Genomic DNA, 27,215 nt, shown 5'->3' on the forward strand with positions numbered 1-27,215 from the left:
TTGATTTTGATGAATAGGGATGACTCAGTGGATAAAGTGGCAGTTACGGGAACTCTGGGGGAAGTGACCACGTCATACTTGAATTCTTGATTATGAAGGAGAGAAAAGTTGAGTGTAGCCATACACGTACTCTGGATTTTAGGAAAGCTGATTTTAATAAACTCAGAACTATAATAAGTAAGGTCCCGTGGCAAGGGAGCCTAATGAGAAAAGGAGTGCAGGATGGGTGGGATTATTTAAAAAATGAAATTTTAAAGGCACAGTTACAAACAATTCCAACAGGGAGAAAAGATAGAAGACAACAGAGGAAACCAATGTGGCTCCACAAAAAGCTTAGAGATGACCTGAAAACAAAAAGGGATACATATAGGAAGTGGAAGGAAGGCCATGCTACAAAAGAAGAGTACAGACAGGTGGTGCAGAAGTGCCGAAATGGCATCAGGAAGGCTAAAGCTCAGAATGAGCTGAGATTAGCGAGGGATGCTAAAAGCAATAAAAAGGCTTTCTTCAGATACGTGAGTAGTGAAAGACAGAGGAAAGAAATGGTGATTCAACTGCTTAATGCGGATGGCAAATTGATGACAGATGACAAAGAAAAGACTGAAGTGCTCAATTCCTACTTTGCCTCAGTCTTCTCCCAAAAGCGGGTCTATGACCCCCCTGGAATAAGTTAAGTAGAAGTTGAGGGGGCAGGATTACAGTTTGAGATTGATAAACAAATGGTCAAAGAACACCTAATTTCCTTGAATGAGTTCAAATCACCAGGGCCCGATGAACTGCATCCTAGAGTAATGAAGGAGCTGGTGGAAGAACTCTCAGAACCTTTGTCTATTATCTTTGCAAAATCATAGAAGACGGGTGAGGTGCCGGACGACTGGAGGAGGGCTAACATTGTCCCTATCTTCAAAAAAGGCAAAAAGGAGGAACCTGGGAACTACAGACCAGTCAGCCTGACATCCATCCCTGGGAACATTCTGGAGCAGATTATAAAGAAGTCAATCTGTAAACACCTTGAAATCAATGCGGTGATCACTAGAAGCCAACATGGATTTGTCAAGAACAAGTCCTGACAGACTAATTTGATCTCATTTTGTGATAGGGTAACCTCCCTTTTGGACTGTTGGAATTAGGCATGTGCTCCGCTCCGGTTAGAAGCGCAGAAGCAGGAGCGAATTGGCCTGCTCCGCCTTGCCCAGAGGCGGAGTAGAAGCAGACCGCGGACCCCTTGAAGCAAGGCAAAGAGAAGCGCCCATTTTCGAAGCGCTCCGGTTTCCGCGTTCCGCTTCTATCGCCATCTTGAAACATTTTGCCCATAGGATTGCATTGCGGAAAAGAATCGCAGATTGTGTTGTTTTTGAAGCTATCTCTCTAAAAATTCTTGTGCTTGGAGAGTCGTGGATGGGGGTCATTTTGAGACTACTCTCAGCTCTCTGCATGGTGCGGGTCGCGAGCTAGAATTTTTAAAAAAACCGGCGGGAAAAATACCTTTTCCGAAGGGCTGAGGGGCAGAGTCAACTCCCGGTCATGATCACATGATCCCAAAGTTGGAGGAGGGGATAGGCAAACGGGTAACTTGGGATTCTGGGAACTTCTCTTTCTTAGTCTTAACGGACTTTCCCCAGTGTTTTTTAAAACAGTAGCCCCACCAAATGCACAAACACAACCTGTGAAATCATATACTAAGCCAATAATAAGAGATAGAAACACAGCACTGCTACCCACCCTAACTTTGGGGAACAACTGAAAAGATGTGGTGCAAGGGGATGAGCTCCCCTAGGGCATCCCATGTGGACGTGCCCTCACTCTCTCCTGTACTTGGAAGGCCATCAGAGCCTTCCAAAGAGAGTAACCTGGTGGAGCAATGCCTATCATGAGTTGAAGTGACAGTTCTACTTCTTAGTGGTGGAGCAATGTCTTTCATGAGTTGAACTGACAGCCTTGCTTCTTAAAAGACTGGTTGACCAGTCAAATTGGCAGCTGCTGCTTCCCCCTCCCCTGGGCACGTCCCCCTATTGCTGGTAAAAGACAGATATAGTCTTTTTAAAAAAGTTCTTCTTGTTGTTTATTCAGCAACACTGCTGCTTTTAATTCCACCCCTCCTTTGTTTATTTATTTATTTATTCCATTTTATATGCATTACTGGCTTATCCTTTGCTCACTTCCTTATGCCCCCAGAAATGTCTGCTGCCTGTCTGCCTTCCCTCCCTCCTCCCCTGCCCGCCTCGCAGGCATGGTTTGTGTCTGGCTTTGACTCTGGGGAGAAGTCCTTCCTGCGCTCACTTGGAGTTTTGGAAGTTCCAAATCCATTTTTCAAGTGTGGAAGAAGATTCATACTCCCCAATTCATGGCATGTTGGGATTTCCTTTGAAATGGCCCCATTGAGATGTCTGCAGGTTTAAGCCCCGCCAAGAAACAGGGGATGATGGGACTGCCTTGAGTCTGAGCGTGCATCTGTATCCCTGGATAAGCTATCATGGTGGTGAGTTTGAAGTTTCTAACGTTCAAATTGACGGAGCTATGGAAAGGGGTGTGAATGGGATGTTGGATTTTCATAAATTCCCCAAAAATCAGGGGATGATGGGACTGCCTTGAGTCTTGGCGTGCATGTGTATCCCTGGATAAGCTGTCATGGTGGCGAGTTTGAGGTTTCTAACGTGCAAATTGACGGAGCTATGGAAAGGGGTGTGAATGGGGTGCCCGATTTTCATAAATTCCCCAAAAATCAGGGGATGATGGGACTGCCTTGAGTCTTGGCGTGCATGTGTATACCTCCATGAGGTGTCATGATTCCAAACTTGAGGTTTCTAACTTTCACAGAAAAAAAGTTGTATACTTTTTTAGCTTAATGCAAGCCTATGGGGGGGGGAAATGGAGCTCCGATCCGGATCCGGAGCTCCGAGTGGAGCGGAGCGGACATGGGCGGAGCGGGGGCGGAGCGAAGTGGGCCGATCCGAAAATCACAGATCTGGAAGTGAAGCGGAGCGGGGGGTCCGTGCACATCCCTAGTGGGAATGCTGTGGATGTCATATTGTTGGATCCTGGATTGGATTCAGTTTTACTTTTACCACTGTTTTTTCAAGTACCTGGAGACCTGAAGAAAAAGGAGAAGTCAGCAGAAAATATACTCTCTAAATGTCAAGGTCTCAGCTGGACAATTATTGAATTATTGGATGGAAGTGTTTTTCAATTAATCAATTAGTAGTTTCATGACTGTACAGTTTTTCCTCTATATAAGTGTCTGTATTTTTTATTCTTCTTCTTCTTCTTCTTCTGTATGCTGCTGTATATTCATCGTCTGTGAGCATATGTATGTGCTGCTATAACTAAATTATTCAAGTGCCAGTAAAAAATTTGTTTTAGCCTACAAAGAATCCTTTGCCTCTTTGAGTCTTTGCTGCGTCCTATACTGATAGCCACTGCTAATTCTGGGCCCAGTGCTCTTCAACATTTTTATTAATGATTTGGACAAGGAGGTGGAGGTAACGCTTATCAAACTTGCAGTTGACACAAAATTGGGTGGGATAGCTAATACCCTGGAAGACAGAAACAAACTTCAAAGTGATCTTGATAGGCTGGAGTGCTGGGCTGAAAACAACAGAATGAAATTTAATAGGGATAATTGCCAAGTTCTACATTTAGGAAATAGAAACCAAACGCACAGTTACAAGATGGGGGATACTTCGCTCAGCAATACTACAAATGACAAGGATCTTGGAATTGTTATAGATCGCAAGCTGAATATGAGCCAACAGTGCGATACAGCTGCAAGAAAAGCAAATGCTATTTTGGGCTGCATTAATAGAAGTATAGCTTCCAAATCACGTGAGGTACTGGTTCCTCTCTATTTGGCCCTGGTTTAGCCTCATCTAGAGTACTGCATCCAGTTCTGGGCTCCACAATTCAAGAAGGACTCAGACAAGCTGGAGTGTGTTCAGAAGAGGGCAACCAGGATGGTCAGGGATCTGGAAACAAAGCCCTATGAAGAGAGACTGAAAGAACTGGGCAAGTTTAGCCTGGAGAAGAGAAGATTGAGGGGAGACATGATAGCACTCTCCAAATACTTAAAAGGTTGTCACACACAGAGGAGGGCCAGGATCTCTTCTCGATCCTCCCAGAGTGTAGGACACGGAATAACGGGCTCAAGTTAAAGGAAGCCAGATTCCAGCTGGACATCAGGAAAAACATCCTGACTGTTAGAGCAGTATGACAATGGAATCAGTTACCTAGGGAGGTGGTGGGCTCTCCCACACTAGAGGTCTTCAAGAGGCAAATGGACAACCATCTGTCAGGGATGCTTTAGGGTGGATTCCTGCATTGAGCAGGGGGTTGGACTCGATGGCCTTGTAGGCCCCTTCCATCTCTGCTATTCTATGATTCTATGATTCTATTTGCCTTTGCACATGCATCAAGTTAATGCAGTGAAATGGAACTGAACTTGTGGTACAGTGACTTTGTGCACGCATGTAAAATGTCCACATGCATAGCTAGCCAGTTGTTATCACACATTATTTACCACAAGCACTTCTTCAGGGGTGAAAAAGAGTCTGCAAACCTTATTCTGAGGGCAATGAAGCAAGTGGTCAGATGGTTAGAATGATCCCATACTAGTCTCGAAATGGATTATACTGGATGTTCATATCAAACTCTCCTCCTTCCAGTTTTTTGAGTAATGCATATAACAAAATTAACCACGTTGCATATTAAAGTGTGCTGCTATGATAAATGCCTGCAGGCCAAATTCCAAAGCTACATGGATATGGCATCAGAAGATGTTGTGCTTGTTTTTAATCATTCGGGATTATAGACAGATGCCATGCTAATATATAAAGGGAGAGAAGATGCAACATGACAAGGGAAATCAAAGCACAATTTGAAGAAGAGTGTTCTACCTACCTAGACGTATTAGAAAGAATCAAAAAGAAAGAGAACGTAGTAGAAGGATGGGGACCTGGGCATTTTTGATTGCTTTGCTGGTGGCCCTTTTGATTCTGCGTTTCCTGGGCCAACTCTGGTCACAGAGACACTTCCCTCCTGGGCCTCTTTCTCTTCCTGTCATTGGAGGCCTGTGGCGGATTGTGACGATGCTTCATGAAAATATTCTGATTGAGGTAATTCTTTCTAAATTCTAAATCCATACCACATTAATCTGAGGCCATAGCTAGATGGGGCTTTATCCTGGGGTGATCCCTGGGATCGTCCCTGTGCGTCCACATGATGCACAGTGGATTCTGGGATCAGGGAGGGATGATCCCTCACTTGCCCCAGGATACAGTCCTCCACTTTGGCCCCATTTTTTTCACAGTCCCGCAGTGTGGCCGGTTGCCACGGGTTGAACCGGCTGTACGTGATTCCTCGTGAGGAGCCAGGAGCTGTGCCCATGGGGGGTCGGGTTAGAGGAGCGGAGAAAATAATTTAAATTTTAAAAAGGACTTAACGTTTGCGCACAAGCATTCATGTGCTGCTGGTCCTTTAAAAATAAAAATGGTGGGTGCAACACCTCTCCTTCTGAAGTCGTCGCGGGTTGCATGTAAACACAGGAGGGATCTCTCGTTAAACAAAACACCAGACTCCCTCCTCCATCACAGGATAGCAGGTAGGTCTAGCTAAGGTCTTAGTGAAAGAATTATTTATTATTATTATTATTATTATTATTATTATTATTATTATTATTACTGATGATGCCTTCATTTTGGCACCAGGTTAAAACATGGCTTTTTAATAAAGCCTTTGAAGGCTAAAATTCTCCAAAGTTGCACTTGGTTTTAACTGTTTTAATTTTTCTTATTGCTTTTAACCTTTTTTACTGGTTTAAGTTTGTTAATGAATGAATACATTTTTAGTTGTGTACATGCAGATGTCAGGAAGGAATGCAAGTGCAAGATGCCTTGTGGTGCCAGAGCCCCGCCATAAAGACGGGGGCTTAGAGAGCCAGGATCTTGCTACACTTAACTTTGCCTTTCTAATAGGGATGTGCTCCGCTTCTCCTCGGAGCGGAGAATCAGGAGCGAATTGGACTGATCCGCCTTGCCCAGAGGCGGAGTAGAAGCGAACCGGGGTCCTGGAGAAGCATGGCGAAGAGAAGTGGCCATAAGCGAAGCACTTCTCTTTTCGCGGAGCGATCCGCCCGCCATTTTGGATAATTTCCCCCATAGGATTGCATTGCGGAAAAGATTAGGGGATAACTGTATTGTTTTTAAAGCTATCTTTCTGAAATTTCGTGTGCTTAGAGAGTCGTGGGTGGGGGTCATTTTGAGCCTACTCTCAGAACTCTGCATGGTGTGGTTTGCTTGCTATAATTTTCTAAATAATAGGGTAAAAAAAGAGGGAGAGGTACCTTTTTGAAGTACTGAGAGGCAGATTCATTCAACTCCCAATCATGATCACGTGATGAAGCATCCTCCAATCCCAAAGTTGGAGGGGGGATAGGCAAAACGAGATACTACTGGGAAACTTCTCTTTCTTAGTCTCTTTAACCTCTAAGGCATCACCCCTAACCCCAATTCACACCCCTTTCAATATCTCCATCAATTTTCACGTTAGAAATGTCAAATTAGGCACCATGACACCTCATGCATGTATACACATGCATGCCAAGCCTCAAGCAAATCCAAGCCTCCCCTGATTTTTGGGGAATTTTTGAAAATCGGACACCCCATTTTCAGACATGGACTTTTCTCCGACATTTTGACAGATAAAAACTTGGAAGCAGGCACATCCACATTCCTGGCAAGTTTCAAGAAAATTCCATCATCCCCTGATTTTTTTGGGGGGGGCTTTAACCTCTAATGCATCACCCCTAACCCCAATTCACACCCCTTTCTATATCTCTGTCAATTTTCACATGAGAAACCTCAAGTTAGGCACCATGACACCTCATGCACGTATACACATGCATGCCAAGCTTCAAGCCAATCCAAGCCTCCCCTGATTTTGGGGGAATTTTTGAAAATCGGACACCCCAGTATCTCAGGGATTTAAAGCTGCAGACAGCTCAATGGGGCCATTTCAAAGGAAATCCCAACATGCCATGAATTGGGGAGTAGATAACCCTAAATATGAATCTTCTTCCACACTTGAAAAATTGATTTGGAACTTCAAAAAGTCTAAGTGAGCGCAGGAAGGACTTGTCCCCTGAGACAAAGCAAGACACACACAAACCATCCCTGCGAGGCAATCACAGAAGAGGACAGGCAGAGGTTTGCATTACTGGCTTTGAAACAATCCTTGGCTCACTTCCTTGTGCCCCCAGAAATGTCTGCTGCCTGCCTGCCTGCCTGCCTGCCTGCCTGCCTACTCCCCTGGGTGCTGCAGTGGTGGGGCATCTGCTGGGACTGAACCCCCCATACTAGATCTATGGCATCTCTCTGCCTGCCTCTCTGTCCGCCTGTCCTCCTCCTCTGTGACCACCTCACAGGGTTGGTTTGCAATGCATTATTTACTGCTGGCTTTGAAACAAGCCATCCTTGGCTCACTTCCTTGCGCCCGCCTCGAAGGGTTGGTTTGCAATGCGTTACTTACTTACTGCAGGGCAGCTTGGAAACAAGCCATCCTTGGCTCATTTCCTTGCGCCCGCCTCGAAGGGTTGGTTTGCAATGCGTTACTTACTGCTGGCTTTGAAACAAACCATCCTTGGCTCACTTCCTAGTGCCCCCAGAAATGCCTGCTGCCTGCCTGCCTGCCTGCCTGCCTGCCTGCCTGCCTTCCCCCCTGGGGTGCTGCTGTGGTGAGGCATCTGCCGGGACTGACTCCCCCATACTAGATCTATGGCATATCTCTGCCTGCCTCTCTGCCCGCCTGTCCTCCTCCTCTGTGACCGCGTCGAAGGGATGGTTTGTGTGTGTCTTGCTTTGTCTCAAGGGACAAGTCCTTCCTGTGCTCACTTAGACTTTTTGAAGTTCCAAATCAATTTTTCAAGTGTGGAAGAAGATTCATATTTAGGGTTATCTACTCCCCAATTCATGGCATGTTGGGATTTCCTTTGAAATGGCCCCATTGAGCTGTCTGCAGCTTTAAATCCCTGAGATACTGGGGTGTCCGATTTTCAAAAATTCCCCCAAAATCAGGGGAGGCTTGGATTGGCTTGAGTTTTGGCATACATGTGTATACGTGCATGAGGTGTCATGGTGCCTAACTTGAGGTTTCTAACGTGAAAATTGATGGAGATATAGAAAGGAGTATGAATTGGGGTTAGGGGTGCTGCGTTAGAGGTTAAAGTCCCCCCCCAAAAAAATCAGGGGGTGATGGAATTTGCTTGAAACTTGCCAGGAATGTGGATGTGCCTGCTTCCAAGTTTTTATCTGTCAAAATGTCAGAGAAAAGTCCATGTCTGAAAACGGGGTGTCCGATTTTCAAAAATTCCCCAAAAATCAGGGGAGGCTTGGATTTGCTTGAGGCTTGGCATGCATGTGTATACGTGCATGAGGAGTCATGGTGCCTAACTTGAGGTTTCTAACGTGAAACTTGACAGAGATATAGAAAGGGGTGTGTGAATTGGGGTTAGGGGTGATGCGTTAGAGGTTAAAGCCCCCCCCCAAAAAAAATCAGGGATGATGGAATTTGCTTGAAACTTGCCATGAATGTGGATGTGCCTGCTTCCAAGTTTTTATCTGCCCATGTCTGAAAATGGGGTGTCCGATTTTCAAAAATTCTCCCAAAATCAGGGGAGGCTTGGATTGGCTTGACGCTTGGCATGCATGTGTATACGTGCATGAGGTGTCATGGTGCCGAATTTGAGGTTTCTAATGTTAACAGAAAAAAAGTTGTAGGCTTTTTTGGATTTCAATGCAAGCCTATGGGGGGGGAAGCAGAGCTCCGATCCGGATCCGGAGCTTCGCAGTGAACCGGAGAGGACTGTAGGCGGAGCGGAGCAGAGCGGACCTGATCCAGAAGTTGTGGATCTGGAAGAGAAGCGGATCGGGGGGTTCCATGCACACCCCTACTTTCTAATCTCAAAGATGGACACCTGCAGTGTGGTTTACAGGGAGGTGCAGCACGTCCTGCTTTCCCCACTGCCCCTTATACTTAAGGGGGGCAGTTTATTCAACCAAATTCTAAGATCATTCTCCAGGTGCCTACTCTGAAGGAAGCCTGGAAGATGGCAACAAGGGAGAGGGCCTTCTCTGTGGTGGCCCACCAATTATGGAATAATCTCTCCATTGAGGCCAACCTGGCCCCAACATTGCTATCTTTTTGGCACCAGGTTGAAACAGAAAGAATAGAAAGGTTTACATACAGAAGTAGTTAGGGTGACCATATGGAAAAGAGGACAAAGCTCCTGTATCTTTAACAGTTGTAGAGAAAAGGGAATTTCAGCAGGAGCATGTCTACACAAAGGGTTTGCCCCAGGGTGGCTTCGTAGTAAAGGCAAGTCATCATAAAATAGTGGAGTTGGAAGGCACCTACAAGGCCATCAAGTCCAACCCCATGCTCAAAGCAGGAATCCTCATTAAAGCATACCTGACAGATGGTTGTCCGCTCCAAGAACGTTGGGCACTTACCCTGACTTTCTGGGCATCAAAGCCCATAGCACGCCCTGATTGGTCGCCATGGGCAGCCCGCACCTCTGTAAAAGCAAAAGAATAAAAACAGGGCAAGGGGAGGAACAGGGCCATTCCTCCCCCCTTTGTTTTTATTATCTGTGCAGATACAGATAATAAAAATAAAAACAAATGGGGCGAGTTGGGAGGAACGGGCAGCCAGAGGACGAAGATGTGGTTCACCCAGTCCTTTTCCTCATGTCCATTGATGGTGCTATATAAATAAATAATAATAATAATAATAATAATAATAATAATAATGTCCTCCTCTGGCTTCCTTGTTCCGTCCCTAACTACCCCATTTTTAATTTTTTTATTATCTGTACCTGTGCAGCTGCGTAGGTACAGACAATAAAATAAAAACGGGGGAGGAAGGGCCCTGTTCCTCTCCTCTCACCCCCCCCCCCCACATTTTTATGTGTTTTACTTTTTCAGAGCCAGAACATTCACACCTTCCTTCCTTCCCGTGCAGATGCCAGGAAGTTATGCAACTGTGGGAGCCAGGTGCCTCGCGGCGCCAAAGCAGCCCCGTAAAGACGGGGGCCAAGTGTCATTAACATGTGGGCAGCACATGAAGAAATTCCCTCTTCATCACAACAATTAAAGCTACAGCAGCCCTGCCTCTTTTAAATCTGGTCACTCTAGTATAGCTCCTGCACCTTTAACTGTTCTGATAAAGAGGAAATTCCACCAGGTTCTCCATATATACAAATGACACCTGCTGAAATTCCCTTTTCTATGCCACTGTTAAAGATACAGGAGCCCTGTCCGCCTTTTCATATGGTCATCCTATGCAGGAGCCCTGCCCTCTTTTGTATCCGGTCAGTCCAGCTATACTTTCTTTGGCTTCAAAGGAATCGTGTTGTGTTTTGGAGCACAGACTCCAATCTCTACCTTGTCCTTAGGTTCTTGGACAAGTTACTTTTTATTTTAGTCTCTCCAGTTTCCCTTTTGAGAAATGAGTGGTTTGTGTTTGGCCTCACCCATCATGGTAGACAGTTTATGAATGAGTAAACGCTTTGGGTGTCATAATTATTTATATTTATTTATTTATTACATTTATATACCACCCCACAGCCAAAGCTCATTGGGCGGTTGATACTGTGAGAGCACCCATGACACTCTCTCCAAATTCCAAATGTGCCCAGCAACCTAAAGAGGTTGGGGACCCCCTGTTTTAGCCATCTTTAAAAGATGAGACAAAAGACAAGAGGTCTCTAATAGCAAGTTTGTCATCAACCAGTCCCATTTCACATGTGCCTCACATGAAGTTGGTTGCAAAAGGAACAAACAGAACAGGTTTCTCTGCATGACTTCTTTGTAACTGCTTGCAACAGAATCATCTAGGTCATCATCTAGGTGTGGATCACAAGTGCCTTACCATTCCGTATCACTTGCTAAATGTTCTGCTTAGGCTATAAAGATAATAGCTTGGTAATAGCCCAAAGACCTATGAACTTTCTCCAAGCGAGTAGTCTTCAAACTTTTCAGACCACATTTAGCACAGACATGCATTTGGGATCCACCCACCCTCTCTCTTGTTTTGTTTTGGTCAAATATTTTGTACGACATAATCTGATTTGTTTGACTGCAACATTTCTGTTCTCTACTTTGACTCAAACGGCAGCTGGCAAAGCAGTATGGAAACATTTGCACTTTATGGCTAGGACATCTACCGTTGGTACTCCTGTCAGGATACGAAGCTGTGAAAGAAGGAGTGATCGACCATGCAGAAGAATTATCTGACCGACCGAGTACTCCTTTCTTTACAAGTTTAGGAAAAGGAAGGGGTAAGTTGTGAAGAGTAAGGATTTGTACTGCTCTCTTCTCCAGCAGGGTGAGGGGGATAAGATAACAGGTGCTCTCTCTGTGGAAGTTCCAAACAACTGTAAATATCATTAGCAGGTGAACTCTGGAAATAGGGATTCCACTAAATTTACCTGCCATTGCATTAGGCACCGAGATTTCCAAACAGTCTGATACACCGACAAATCACCTAAATCCCAAAGACAACAGAGGTGGTCTGACTTAATTGTGGTGAAGGTTTTCAAGGCTAAGTCTGGCTGGCTTGAAAGGTTTGCATGGAAAGGTCATGACTAAAGGCCTTTCTACACCTAAGGGTTATCCCAGGAAAATGGAGGGATTGTCCCTGCCTGCTCCCTGGATGCCCTGTGTGCCATTTGGATGCACAGCAATGGTCCCGGGATATAGGGCTGGTGTAGACATGTCCTAAGGAGCAGGGAGGCTGAAGGCACATGGGTGGATCTGGGAAAGGAACAAAGGTGGGCAAGGGCAGGTGAGTGGTGTGGAAGGTAAGAGATAGGTAGGCAAGCAGGTTGGCAGGCAGACAATAAGATACACTGTATTGCCCCCAGCTCTTTAAAGAAGAGAGATCAAAGATCTGCTAGCCAGGACTGCTGTAGCTGGAACCTAGCAGTTTGGAATGGATTAGTAAGGATTTCCCTTTAGGCTGGAGATTTTTCTCATTTTAGACCTAGACAGCAAAGAGGCAGGAGCCCTAGAGGACCTGGCATAGCACACTCCTTTTTTAACAGGCCTCACCCCTTTTTAACCAGCATCCATTACTTATTTCTCCCTATATGATCTCTTTAGTTTCTTCTGAAATGTAAGTCACCATTCTTTAATAAAGTTTGTTGGATTTAGACAAGGAGCTTGCATTAACCTGGCTGGGAAGTGCCTGTACGCAGGGCACATCGGCTTGGAGACAGCACAGATATGCGGATGGCACAGGGGCAGTTTATGTTTATGGCACAAGGGCAATTAAGTAATAATGCCGTATGCTATTCACGTAGTCATGTTGGGGGATGAGAGAAATTCCTGCAGATGGCTCAAGGATATCAGGTTTTACTTGTTAGACTTATACCGTATGTTACTCCTGCGATGGAAATCATAAAATTGAAAGGATTTATTATTTCCACCTTTACTTGAAAGCCAGATACAACTATGATGAGGGAACAAAGATTTCCTTACCTGGATTTCTGTTCTTATTCCCTTTCTGGGCTGCACTAAGAAGATGAAATGATGGTGGGAAAGAACTCCACAGAGCAGGATTGATGATGTGGTGTAGTGGCTAGAGTGTTGGCCTGAGAGTCGAGAGATCCGGGTTCTAGTCCCCACTCAGCCATGAAAGCCACTGCGTGACTTTGAGCCAGTCACAAACTCTCAGCAAAACCCGCATTACAGGGTTGTTGTTGTGAGGATAAAATAGAGAGGAGGAGGATTATGTATGCTGCCTTGGGTTCCCTGGAGGAAAAAAGGCAAGATATAAATGCAATAAATAAAATAAATAAATAATCTGTGTTTGGTCATTTTCAGTGGGAGTGGTAGGCTTGCAAGTAGGACCTCTCCGGGCACAAGCAGGTTCATACAGGTATAGGCAGTCCTTTCTGAGATAGATTTACACTGGTGATTAAAGAAATGGTAACACTCACACGTTTTTCCTGTGGTTTTTGTTGTAAGTTTTGCTAGTGTAACACAATCACAGTTTTCCCCTCAGCAGTTATAATCTGTAGAGCTGCCCAGATGTGGCTTTTTGGTGACACTGTGCATACATTTCTTCCACAAGCACAAAACTGAAACTCCTTATTAGAGGAAAGTCCCCATATTAGGGGAAATATGGAGTGGTGGCCTCCCCAACGAGGCTCACCTGGCGTCAACATTGTTATCCTTTCGGTGCCAGGTTAAGACTTTTCTCTTCTCCCAGGCAGTTAACAACACATGCTGAGTTTAACAGACCCCAGAATAGTTGTTTAAAATGTTATTGCTGTTTTTATGTTTTTTAATTTTTGTATATTTGTTTTTAATGTTCACTATTTTTAACTTTTGTAAACCGCCCAGAGACTGTCAGCTATGGGGCAGTGTAGAAATGTAATAAATAAATTAAATAAATAAAAACCCAAGACTATGTATTAGAGAAAATATAGGGGAAAGACTCCATATTAGGGGAAATGTACTGTGAGAACCAACCCTGAATGTTTCAGATGGAAGAGAATGAGGGCCTTTTAGGCAGTTTCTAAAGCACAGTGCTGTGGCCAGTACCAGTATCTTAACACTAGGGTGGCCATGTGAAAAGGAGGACAGGGCTCCTGTATCTTTAACAGTTGCATAGAAAAGGGAATTTCAGCAGTTGTCATTTGTATATATGGAAAACCTGGTGACCAGATTTAAAAGAGGGCAGGGCACCTGCAGCTTTAACTGTTGTGATGAAGAGGAAATTTCACCAGGTGTGACATGCATACAAATAACACCTGCTGAAATTCCCTTTTCTATGCAACTGTTAAAGAGACAGGAGCCCTGTCCTCCTTTTCATATGGTCACCCTACTTAACGCTGTCCTAGGCAGAGTCTGATTCTTCATCAGCAATGCAGTTATTAGGTTCTGAAAGAATGGGCAGCTCTTGAATGAATGATAAATGTTGTCTTTGCTAGTTCAGGAACCTAACCATTTTTACTTGAATTTTATACATAATCATTTCCCATTGTTTCTTGATGACATAAGGTATTGCACTTTCAAATGGGCACACCTGGAAGCAACAGAGAAAGTTTGGTGTAGTTACTATGCGGAAGCTGGGTCTGGGGAAGAAAGGTATGGAGGAACAAATAGAAGAAGAGGCCCAGCAGCTGGTGGAGACCTTTGCACGTGAAAAGGGTATGTGATATTAAGTGGTAGTTTTTACGGGTTTTAAATTTTGTATATCTCTTTTCTTAAATGTTCAATGTTTTAATCCTTGTAAACCACCCAGAGAGCTTCAGCTATGGGGCAGTATATAAATGATAATAATAATAATAATAATAATAATAATAATAATAATAATAATAATTGATGATGATGATGATGATGATGATGCAGGCATATGTCCCCAGTCCACAGAAATCTTTGTGTACTCTGTACATTGTGGGGTAAAATTTTGTGTATTTTACTTGTTTTCTAACTCAAAAATAAATTGCCAAAGATCTCAATTGTGCCCCATGCCTAGGATGACCATGTGGAAAAGAGGACAGGGCTCCTGTATCTCTAACAGATGCATAGAAAAAAGAATTTCAGTAAGTGTCACTTGTATGCATGCAGCACCTGGTGAAATTCCCTCTTCATCACGACAGTTAAAGCTGCAGGAATCCTGCTCTCTTTTTTTATCTGGTCACTCTAGTCTATTAACCACTCAGCAGAGCTGTTTGGGGTGGTATGGAGCCTTTCACACACTAGTTCCCCCAAGAGAAGAATTCAGACCTTTTGACAGCCTACTGTTAACAATTTGCCCAGGGTGGCCATGTGACCGGATTTGCCTGGATTTTCGAAGGCAAATCCGGGAGGGGGAGGGGAAATCCGGATTTTCCCCCCAAAGGGCAGCTCTAATGGGAATTAACAAAAATGCTTATAACTCCGTCATTTTTTAAGATAAAGACATGAAACTTGGCACACTGGTAGGTCTTAGGAAGGGCTTTAGTCATACCAAATTTGAAACAGATCCTTTAATCCATTGATTTTTAGGATTTTTTAAAAAATTGAGGTTTTAAAATTATTATTTTTTAAATCATCATTTTTAAAGATAAAGAGATGAAACTTTGCACCATGAAAGGATTTAGGTAGAGCCTTAGTCACACCAAATTTGAAACAGATGCGTTCATCTATTGATTTTTAAAGAATTTTTTAAATATTGAGGTTTTAAAATTATTATTTTTAAAATCATCATTTTTAAAGATAAAGAGATGAAACTTTGTACCATGATAGGATTTAGGTAGAGCTTTAGTCACACCAAATTTGAATCATATCCGTTCATCCATTGATTTTTTAGGAATTTTTTAAAAAATGAGGTTTTAAAATTATTATTTTTAAAACTGTCATTTTTAAAGATAAAGAGCTGAAAGTTGGCACCGTGATAGCTTTTAGGTAGAGCTTTAGCCATACCAAATTTGAAACTGATCTGGGGCCAGTAGCAAACCCTGTTAACAACAACAGCAACTTGCAATGAGTGAAGATACAGTCAGAAAAGATATTTGAGGGAAGGGGAGAATATAACACACAGAGCATAGCAAAAGCTTCAAAGTATAGCAAAACCTACAAAAGTAGGAGTGAGTGAAGTTAATTTCAGATACATTGAATCTCTCACTTGTTCTTTATTTCAGTGATTTTAACATTAAGATGTTATGTAGAACAGATTTGTCTTAAATGTGTGCTGTAAAATCAGACATGTGACCAAGGCTATGTTTGGGTGGGCACGCCCCCTTGGTACTGGACATGCCCCCTTGGGGACGACCATGTTGTCCTCCTTTTTGGTTTCCAAATATGTTCACCCTTTGCAGACAGAATCACTCACATCTGTTCTGACTTGGACACTATAGTTGATACAGATCCAGTGGATGTAATTATGGCACCTGCTTGACCAGTATTATTGGATACTTTTCAATTTGTACAGCCCAATGAGGTGGACAGGATCCTTGGAGAGGTGTGTGTATTAGATACTTGCCCTTCCTGGCTCATAAAAGCAGCCAGAAGGGGACTGGCTGAGTGGATAATTGGAGTGGTCAATGTCTCCCTTCATCAAGGCAGGGTGGCAGCCTGCTTGAAGGATGTAGTGGTAAGACCCACATTGAAAAAGCCCTCCTTGAACCCCACCACATTGGATAATTACTGGCCAGTTTCATTTCTGGGCAAGGTACTGGTCTCCCAACTCCAGGGATTCCTGTATGAGACAGATGATCTGGTCCCATTTCAATCTGGCTTCAGACCTGGTTATATAATATAAACAGCTTTGGTCGCCTTGGTGGATGACCTATGCCAGGAACTGGACAGGGGGAGTGTGTCCCTGTTGGTTTTGCTGGACCCTTTAGCAGCATTCAATACTATGTTCTTAATCAGTATTTTATGTATTTTATGATTGCTGTTGTTCCCCGCCTCGATCCAATCGGAGAGGTGGGTAAGAAATAAATTATTATTGTTGTTGTTGTTGTTATTGACCATGGTATCATTGGCTGCCTTACTGGGGTGGGACTTGGAGATATTGTTTTACAGTGGCTCCATTCCTTCCCGGAGGGGCAGGAACTATGGAGTTCCTCAGGGTTCCATTTTGTCCCCTATGCTGTTTAACATATACAGGAAATTGTTGGGAGAGGATGTCCGGAGTTTGAGTGTGTGGAGCCACCAGTATGCTGATGACACTCAACTCTATTTCTCTTTTCCACCTAATTCCAAGGAAGATGTTTTGGTGTTAAACTGGTGTCTGTCAGCACTAATGCTGGATGAGGGCAAACAAATTGAAACTTAATCCAGACAAGTCAGAGGTGCTCCTGTTCAGTCGAAACACAGATCAGGGAATCAGGATTCAGCTGGTCCTGGATAGCATTACACTCCCTCTGAAGACACTGGTTTGCAACTTGGGTGTAGTCCTGGATTCAGCCCAGAGCCTGGATGCCCAAATTTCAGTGGTGGCCAGGAGTGCATTTGCGCAGTTAAAGCTAGTGCGCCTTCTGCGCCCATTCCTAGAGATGTCGGACCTGGCCACAGTGACACATGCCTTAGTTACATCCCACTTGGATTACTGTAATACGTGCTACGTGAACCACCCAGAGAGCTTCAGTTATTGGGTGGTATAAAAATGTAATAAATAAATAAATATGTGGAGCAGCCTTTGAAGAATGTTCAGAAACTTCAGCCGGTTCATAGAGCTGCAGCCAGATTGTTGAGCGGGGCTGTTTACAGGGAACATACAACTCCCCTGTTAAAACAGCTCCACTGGCTTCCAGTCTGTTTCTGGGCACAATTCAAAGTGCTGGTCATGACCTATAAAGCCCTATACAGCTCGGTTATATGAAAGACGGTATTCCCCCATGTGAGTGTGCCTGTGCTCTGAGATCTTCAGGGGAGGCCTTTCTCTCAGTCTCACCATCATCTCAGGCACGCCTTATGGGTACGCAGGAGAGGGCTTTCTCAGTGGCTGCTCCAAGGCTCTGGCATTCTGTTGAGATAGATAACTTTAATGGTGCTTAAATTTGTGTGTCTTTTATTGTTTTAATTCTTATGCACTCCTCTGGAATTTGTTAGATATATGGAGCAGTATACTCATTTTGTAAATAAATAAATAAACCTTACTTTTCAGGTCAGCCACTTGACCCTTTCTTGCCCATCACTAATGCAGTCGCCAACGTGATTTGTGCTGTAACCTTTGGACACCGATTTTCTCTTGAAGATGAAAAATTCAAGAAATTGAGTGAAGGTGTTGATGTTGCTATAAAATTTATGGGCAGCATATTTCAAGTTGTGAGTAGCCTTTTTCTTTCTAACTGAGACAGGCCTCTGTCTTCGATCTATCTCCCGTCAAAACATTCTGAAAAACTTCACAACTGTGGTTAGAGTGTTGGATTTAGACAAGTAAGATCAGAGGTCTTCAAGACCACCCAAGATTGGGGCCCTTTCCTGTCTAACATGTAGCCTATTTCTCACAACTACTGTAAAGATAAATGTGGTGAGGAGGCCACGTATAGCACACAGAACTCTTTGGAGATATGAATGCTCAATCATAGAATCATAGAATAGTAGAGTAGGAAGAGACCTATAAGTAGGGTGACCATATGAAAAGGAGGACAGGGCTCCTGTATCTTTAACAGGTGTATTGAAAAGGAAATTTCAGCAGGTGTCTTTGGATCTATGGGGAACCTGATGAAATTTCCTCTTCATCACAACAGTTAAAGCTGCAGGTGCCCTACCCTCTTTTAAATCTGGTCACTCTAGCATAGCTCCTGCACCTTTAATGGTTGTGATGAAGAGGGAATTTCACCAGGTTCTCCATATATACAAATGACACCTGCTGAAATACCCTTTTCTATGCAACTGTTAAAGATACAAGAGCCCTGTCCTCCTTTTCATATGGTCACCTTACCTATAAGGCCATCAAATCCAATCAAGTTTAGCAATGGACATTCATTTATGTACTATATGTCTAACTTGCTTTTTTCTGAAGAATTCAAAGTGGTTCAAAAATATCAGGGACAAATTGATGATAAAGCATCAAAATAAATAGAATTATGATTGAATCTCACAGGAAAAAAGATATTTATTTGATTTGTACGTAATGTTTTTACAAGAATATGATACTCAAGGTGGCTTCAGCCACAATTAATACTGATTACAATGATAAAACAATGCAGTAAAATACATTTAAAATATAATAATTACAGAATTTTTAAAAGTAAAAAAACAAAAAAACAGAACTGAACCAAACCAAAGCTATCCCAACAGACCCAATTACAGGCCAAAGGCCTTCTTGAATAAAGTGGATGTTTCTCCAAATGGAAGGACAGAAGAACCTAGCTTCTCTTGGGAGGGAGTTCCAGAGCTAGGGAGTGGCCATCGGAAAGGGTGTTTCTCAGGTTGCCACCAAACATGACTCTGAAGGTTGTGGTCTCAAAGAAAGGACCTCTCCAGAAAATCTTGAAAATTGGGCAGTCTGGATTGGGAAAGGTGGTCTTTCAGGTAGCCTGTACCCAAACCATACAGGGCTTTATAGGTCATAACTGGACACTTGAATTCTACCAGAAAATCCAAGGTGCTCAGGGGCAAAACTGAGGTGTTGTTGTTGGGGTTTGTTTTGTTAAAAAAACACATTTTTCACTGGGTCCTTCACAATCCACCATCTAGCACGACAGAGGGGTGAAGATCTCGCAATATTTTTTATCACGAGATCTCCACCTCTGTTTACACGTGGCACACGACAATCTCAGAGGGAGAGGACATCGTGCCCGCCATTTTGTTTTTTGTTTTTAAAGCGGAAGGAACACATGAGCGCTTGTCTGCAAAAAGTAAGTTTTTTTAATTTATTTTTCATTTTCCCGCTCCACCCACCCTGTGCATGGTTCCAAGCTCATCACGAGAAACTGCAAGGAGCCGGGAGAAACCGCAACACCCGCCCATGTGTTCCGGGGTCTCGGGATAAGCCGGAGACCGCGGGGAAAGTGGGCCTAAAGTGTAGGGCCATATTCCGGGGCAAGCGAGGGATCATCCCTCCCTGGCACAGGGACTGTCCCGCAGATCGCCCCAGGATAAAGCCCCGTCTAGCTATGGCCTAGGTATGAAGAAGGGAAACCAGTTCAAATGGAGGAGAACTGCTCGCCTGAGTAGCAGCACTAGTGGTTTGTAGAATCTGTGTTGTGGTTATGATCTCTGGCAACCTAAAGAGGATAAAAAGGAGTGTTGCCTACTAAAGTACACACACACACACACACACACACACACACCTATAGACACCACATACCACAAATACATATCAGTGGTACCTTGAATCCTCTGGCCAGAATCCAGTAATTGCAGTATTCAGAAGAAGATGCTAAATCCAGATTTTCACCAAATGAGAACCAAATTAATAATTTAGCCATCAAGAATAATCTAGAGAGTGAAGCTGAAGTGCTGATCCAAAGGAGCTGGTTGAGAGTGGGGTTGTGTTACCCAACGTCGTCCTTGATGATGACAGGATTCTGATTTTGTTTTCCTTTTAGCTGTATGAAATGTTCCCATCAATACTGAAACATCTTCCAGGGCCTCACAAAAAGGCGTTAGCTGCCTCACATCTGTTGCTTTCATATGCAAAGGAGGAGATAAAAAAGCATAAGGAGGAACTGTCCTTTCATGAGCCACAGGATTTCATGGATTTCTATCTACTTCAGATGGAGAAAGTAAGCGTCTGCTTCTTATACAATGCTTTTGCTGAATAAAAGGGTGAAGTGTGAAAGAGCATCTAATCCAGAATAGCTGATCTTCGATGTAAATACCAAGATTGCTCCCCAAATCATGCAGTGTCATAGCTACTCTTGCACATCTGCATGGAGGATAAATATTAAGCTTCCATACTCACTGTCACAAATGCAGATTAGAACCTTAACTGCACACATAGGATGCATAGTCAACCGTTAAAGTTGACTGGACAACCAGCTGGACAACCATCTGTCAGGGATGCTTTAGGGTGGATTCCTGCATTGAGCAGGGGGTTGGACTCGATGGCCTTGTAGGCCCCTTCCAACTCTGCTATTTTATGATTCTATGATTCTAAGTGTATCAGTTAACCCTGTTACCTATACACTCTACAGAGCTCACAACCAGGATTACTAAGGATGGGGGAAAGGCTGTTGTTGAGCATCAGGAATATGAAATACAGGGCATTAGGGCATTCGTTAACCTAGCCACAGTAGTGCATCCACTGGTAACTTCCCAATTAGACTACTGCAATGCACTCTACGTGGGGCTGCCCTTGATGATGACTCGTAAGTCACAGCTAGTGAAAAATGCAGCAGCTAGACTGCTGACCGGTACATCTTAAAAAGACCACATAACACCGGTCTTAAAAGAATTGCACTGGCTGCCTATACACTTCCAGTCGGAATTCAAGGTGTTGGTAATGACATTTAAAGCCCTAAACAGCTTGGGTCCTCAATAATCGAGGGAACGCCTCTCCCTATATAAGCCTACCGGAGATCTCTTGGAGGAGCCCTCCTCCGCATCCCACCAACATGAGACATACGCTGTGGTGGGGCATGGGAGAGGGCTTTCTCTGTCGTGGCACCCCGGCTGTGGAATGCCCTCCCCATGGAGGCCCAACTAGCACAGGCACTGGCTTCATTTTGGCACCAAGTTAAGACATGTTTTTTTAACAACACCTTTGAAGGTTAAATTCACCAAGCTTACACATTGTTTTAACTGTTTTAATTGGTTTTACTATTTTTAAATTCTATACTGATTTTAGCTTAATTAATGGTTTAATTTGTTTTTAACTATGTATATTTATTGTTTTATGTTGTTTGTATAGTTTTATCTGTACACAACCTTCAGATCTTAGTGATATATAATAATAATAATAATAATTTTCCATCAAGTATAACCCTAATCCAGACATCCTCACAGGTAGTAGAAGATGCAATCTGCACATGAGTGCGTGCATCTCACAACATTCAACTATGGGACATGATTTGCTCCTTGGATAGTAAGAATTGACACAGAAAGTAAGGAAGTGCTGAAGGCCTGCCTTTGAAAACGGTCCGGAAACTGGTACAACTGGTACAAAACAGGGCAGCACATTTATTAACAGGGACTGGCCAATGAGACCACATCACGCCAGGCCTTTTCCAACTTCACTGTCTGCCACTCCATGTCCGGGCCCAATTCAAAGTGCTGGTATGAATATTTAAAGTCCTAAAAGGCTTGGGGCCAGGCTATCCTCCCATATGTACCTGCTCAGACCCTAAGGTCACCCTCACTTCTCTGTGAGCCCCTGCCAAAGGAAGTGAGGCAGGTAGCTACCAGGAGGAGGGCCTTCTCTGCTGTGGTATCCCGGCTGTGGAATGAGCTCCCTAAGGAGGTTCGCTTGGCACCTACACTATATTCTTTCAGACTCCAGCTGAAGACCTTTTTATTCTCTCAGCATTTTAACAGTCTATAAATTTAATTTTGACTTTGCTATTTTATTTTTGTATTTTAAATTTGTATTTCTGCACTGCTGCTGATTTTATCCTGGTTGTGCTTTTATATTGTATTTTATATCATGTTTTTATACTGTTGGTTTTATACTTTGAATGCTTTTAATTTTTGTGAACTGCCCACAGAGCTTTGGCTATTGAGTGGTATAAAAATTCAATCAATCAATCAATCAATCAATAATTCATTGTAAATTAAATTTCAACATCAGAGCAAGAATGACCCCAACTCTACCTTTGATGAAGAGAACCTGGCTCAGAACATTCACGACTTCTTTGTCGCGGGAACAGAGACAACCGCCACTTCTCTGAGATGGGCACTTGTCCTCCTGACAAATCATCCAGATATCCAAGGTGAGAGAGAGCTATCCCGTAGGAGCAAGGGACACTCTTAATCCCTATCATGTCATTCTTTTAGGGCACAATCCTTTACATTTTTAGACTGAAGGAAAAGTCTTACAACTGCCAGCATGGCTTGTTGGGGAATGTTGGGAGATGTAGGACTTCTTTTTGAAGTCCAAACATGAATAGGACTGTCTCCCTTAGAATCATAGAATAGTAGAGTTGGAAGGGGCCTGTAAGGCCATCGAGTCCAACCCCCAGCTTCATATATTTCAAACGTTCTGCGGATGCTTTTAAACTTCACATTTTGCCTTATCTCTATCAGTACCTCCTAGAATGTTCCTTGTAGAAATGAAACTTATAAGTAAAAGAGTTCATGATCAGAGTTTTAGAAGACCTGAGGAGACTGAAATAATCTGTGGGGTATCTATACGGAGTTTTAACCTTGGTTCTACTACAGCCCCAAGTCGATTGTGTCAGCTGACAAACAGCCCTCTTATAGCTATTGAGGCGTTTCTTGCCCAATTTTTTTTTCCCAAACACATTTTGTGATGGTTTTCCCCGTCATTGAGGATTCAGGGCAGTTTTGGAGTCTGTGTGACCACAGTTGAATTCAGCACAGACTGGTGGAATAGGCACTGATTGACCGAAGGGAAAGTTGCGTGGAGCAGGGGCACAGGGCTAAACATGGCTACCCAGAAGTATCCCATAGCCTTCCATGGCACTTTGACGAGTCCAGGAGTGGGGAGGTCAGTCAGCCCTGCTACTTTGAATCTGCACTGTTGAGAATGTGTGCGCAGTCACTGCCTTTTTACTCTTTACTGCAGTTGTGCATTTTCCTGCGCCCTTCCCACTGCAGGAAGAGAAAGGGGCTCAAGAATGGATGTTTGCATGTCTACTCAGAAGTGACTCCTTCACTTCACTTTATGAGCACGTTGTGGGGGGGGGGGGAATGTTTCACAGCTACAAAGAAGCATAACTGAAAAGAGGGCAAGTACCTGTTGTTTTGAAGGTTTATAGGTGCACAGAGACATCCTTTCAAGCAGAAGGAAAAATTAATTACTTTCAGAGTCCCATCATTAGCCACTATTTGCTGCTCATTACGGCCAAGTAAGTGATCCTATGAAGTTTCAGGGCACGATCTTTCACATTCAATCCTGCCCAGGCATTGCAGTGTTTGTCACACTGTGACGTTATAGGTTTTTGGGGGGAATCAGCAGTGAAAGGAGCGTCGTGCAGACGCCCCCTGTTGGATTTACCTCTGATGCAAGATATTTCTTTTTCACAACCATTTCCCTAGTTTAGCCGTCCCTGACTTGGCGTCCTGCAGATGTGTTGAACTACAACTCCCATTAACACTAGCCAGCATTTCCAGATTAGGGAAAGATGTCTAGTGGCCTGTTCAGACAACATGCTAAGCTACGGTTAGGTTACAAACCCTTTTGTACCAATGGTTAGTGGGCATGTTTAAACCAAAATTATGTAGCCACCATAGTTAGGAATGGTTCACATGACATGCTAAGCCATCATGTTTAGTCCAAGATGCTTAACCACCCTGGTTTAGCATGTTGTCTAAACAGGATCAGTTTCTGCAATCCATAACCAAGGCTATTGCTAGACGAGCCCTTAGCGTGGTGTGAGGCCCGGTCTCCCTCCTGTGCATCCAGATGATGCACAGGGGATTCCGGGGTCAGGCCGGGCTAAGACCTGGTTTGTACTGGCATAAGTGGATTCGCTTATGGCTTGGTTTTTCCACAGCCCCAGCCTGAGGCCGGGGCTGCGGAAGGTCTAGCATGGTCCATGGCTTTTCCCAGCTGCTCGCTTACTCGCAAGTAGCCAGGAGAAGCCACGGACTAGGCACATCACACATACGAGTGCTGTGCCCATCGGGCCAGGGGGGAATCATGGGGGCGGAGATAGGGGCCAGGGGAAAGGCCGGACCCGGCAGGAGAGGGGGGGAAGAAGGACGGGCACGGGCATCGGGGAGGGGGGTGGAAGAAGGATGGGGGGCAGGGCATCGGGGATGGGGGAAAGAAGGACGGTCGAGCAAGTGGGCATCAGGGAGGGGGGAAAGAAGGACGGGGGACAGGGCATCGGGGATGGGGGATGGGGGAAAGAAGGACGGGTGAGTGAGTGGGCATCGGAGAGGGGGAAAGAAGGACGGGGGACAGGGCATCAGGCATCAGTGATGGGGGATGGGGGAAAGAAGGACAGGCAAGCGAGTGGGCATCGGGGAGGGGGAAAGAAGGACGGAGACAGGGCATCAGGGAGGGGGAGGGGGAGCGAGCAAGCGGGCAGGGGGCATCAGGCATTGTGGGGGGGAAGCAGGGGCAGGGGGAGCAGGGACCCTTAATTTTTTTAAAAAAGTACTTACCTTTTCGGCGATGCGCTCCTGCGCACATGGCCCTTTAAGGGGGGAAACACGGAGCACGCGACGGGGCTTCCCCTTGCCGCATCACATGCTGACGTCTGGAAAAGGGCGACGGCACACGCTAGATATAGTGCACCATCGCCCTGCCTCCCAGACGGATTATCAGGTAGGTCTAGCAAGGCCCCAAAAGTAACAACTCAACAGAATTAAAATAAACAAGGTAAAATGGAAGCAGCTGTTGAATGACTATGAAATGAGTAATAGCAAAATGACAAATGCGCAACGAAACTGGGAAAGAATATGGGCTACATCGTAAGTGTGTTTGTCAATGTATCAATCAACCTTCCTTCAGAGGCCAGAGCCAGAGCAGTCTACCAACCATCACAGCCCAAATAAAACTGACAATAAAGAAGAGTGGCAGACTAAGAACTGGCAATCATAACTCTTCTGTGAGACATAACATAATTTAAAAGTAACATACCAATCTTCAACATTTTCAGATTTATTCAGATCTAGAACTTACCTTTAGCCTAAACATGTATTTGGGGACCAAGTTCTTATTTCTTTTACAATACATCTCTACAGTGATAGCACTGCTCTTCTAACCAATCCTACCTCAGGCTGTGTATCCTAGCCCAGCAATGTAATGGTCAGCGCTAGGGTCAAACTAGGATGGAGAATTAGGATGGAGAAACCCAGGTTTGTATCCCCACAGAGTGGGGTGGCCTTAGGCCAGTCTGTACTTCTCAGCCTAACCTACCTCGCAGGCTACTTAGGATGATTAATGGCAGGGGAGAACGGTCTATGGTGGGCTTGAGCTCCTTGGAGAAAAGTTGGAATATAAATGTAATAAAATTATGTTATTTGGGGTTCATATGAAATGATTTCATGTAGAATAAATAGCTGCCAATGATTACTTAAGCTTTCAGAAATAAAAAGTAACATTCAAAATAAAGCTTCTATTTCCGTCATTTTCTTCAGATAAAGTCCACAAGGAGATAGAAGATGTTTTCGCTTCTTCTCAATCAATCTCCTATCAAGATCTAAAGAAAGTCCCCTACACTAATGCTGTGATTCATGAGATACAGCGTTCAAACTATGTCTTCTTTTTTGGGGGCCCAAGACAATGTTCAGAGGATGTGAAGCTGGGTGGTTTTCTCCTTCCCAAGGTACAGAATATAATGATGGCTGCAGATGAATGCACTTCAAATTATTTTAAATTAATTATTTAATATATTTATTTATTTATTTATTTATTTCACTTTTATACTAGGGCTGTGCTCCGCTCCATTTCGGATCGGCAAAGCAGGAGCGGAGCGACCTGATCCACCTCCGCCAAAGGCAGATCCGAATTGGGTCGGGGGAGCAGTGGATTGAGGTGAAGTGGTTCGCTCAGTTGCAGACCACTTCGCCTCGATCCGGAGCGCCAATTGCTATTTTCGATGTGTTTTTTACATAGGATTCTATTGGGCAAAACAACGCCTATAACTTCTTTGTTTTTAAAGATTGATGATTGGGGGTCATTTGTGTTGATTTTCAAATATATACATTGTGCGGTTTGCTTGCAATTAATTTTTATTGAATGGGTAGAAGTGGGAGGGGGAAATAAGCCTTTTTCAGTGTTGATAGACATCTTCATCTCCCAATCGTGCTGAGTGATCACCCCATGTGAAGCATCCTCCAATCCCAATGTTGGAGGGGGCGGAATAAGCAAAAGGCATACAGGGAAACCTTTCTTTGTCTTTGGGTAAGACTTCGGTCAGTGAGGAGTGGATTGGCGAAACAGTAGCCCGAGCAAACTCACACTACCTTAGGTTACTCCAGTAAAGGAACCCACTACCAATGTTTTAAATAATATACAAAGTAAAATAAAAGATAGGCAACACAGCACTGCAAGGTAACCACAGTAACCTTGGTGGACAACTGGATAGCAGTAGTGGAAGGGGATGATGTCCTGTATGGCATGTGGACGTGCACAGTGCACAGTGCCCACTGCCCTTGAGGACAATCAGAACCCTCTAAAGGGGAAACAGTGGACCGTGCCATTGTAGTGGACCTCATCAATGAGTTGCATGAGTTGATGTGTGACGTGGCTTCTCAAAGGCAGGAACCTAGACAGGAGCCTCCAAAGGACTGAGAGGTAGACTACAGTGGCACAGTCCACTGCTTCCTCAAGGGCGCTGGGCATGTCCACTTTCCAATACTATTAATAAAGTCAGTTAGCCTTTTTTTCTCATTCTTCTAGTTGTTGTGATGATGATGATGATGATGATGATGATGATGATGATGATGATGATATAATGGCTGTGTTTACAGTGTAGTCAATCAACTCTGAAGCAAGGAACACAAAGCTTTACTTTTGTCCTGCTAGCCTCCTATTATTTATGGGATGCAAAGGCATCCCTCTGTGCTGTTTCCGCCTCACAGAGCCGGTTTGTGTTTCTGGATTTGAATGGCCTGGAAATAATCCTTGGCTCACTAACTTGTGCCCGT

The 27,215-nt window shown here is 44.1% G+C and overlaps 1 protein-coding gene across 1 annotated transcript in view; it reads left to right on the top strand.

Moving 5' to 3' along the window:
* Positions 1 to 4,865: 4,865 nt before the first annotated feature.
* LOC134402440 (cytochrome P450 2J5-like) overlaps positions 4,866 to 27,215 on the top strand; it is a 30,226-nt gene continuing 7,876 nt past the window's right edge. Inside the window, exons 1-7 of the mRNA XM_063131881.1 lie at positions 4,866 to 5,108; positions 11,164 to 11,326; positions 14,055 to 14,204; positions 17,650 to 17,810; positions 20,042 to 20,218; positions 22,222 to 22,363; positions 25,704 to 25,891. Coding sequence (XP_062987951.1) covers positions 4,941 to 5,108; positions 11,164 to 11,326; positions 14,055 to 14,204; positions 17,650 to 17,810; positions 20,042 to 20,218; positions 22,222 to 22,363; positions 25,704 to 25,891 — 1,149 coding nt within the window. The 5' untranslated portion in view covers positions 4,866 to 4,940. The remainder of the gene's footprint in view (positions 5,109 to 11,163; positions 11,327 to 14,054; positions 14,205 to 17,649; positions 17,811 to 20,041; positions 20,219 to 22,221; positions 22,364 to 25,703; positions 25,892 to 27,215) is intronic.

This window comes from Elgaria multicarinata, chromosome 8 (genome assembly GCF_023053635.1).
Source record: "Elgaria multicarinata webbii isolate HBS135686 ecotype San Diego chromosome 8, rElgMul1.1.pri, whole genome shotgun sequence".
In the NCBI taxonomy this organism is placed as follows: domain Eukaryota; kingdom Metazoa; phylum Chordata; class Lepidosauria; order Squamata; family Anguidae; genus Elgaria; species Elgaria multicarinata.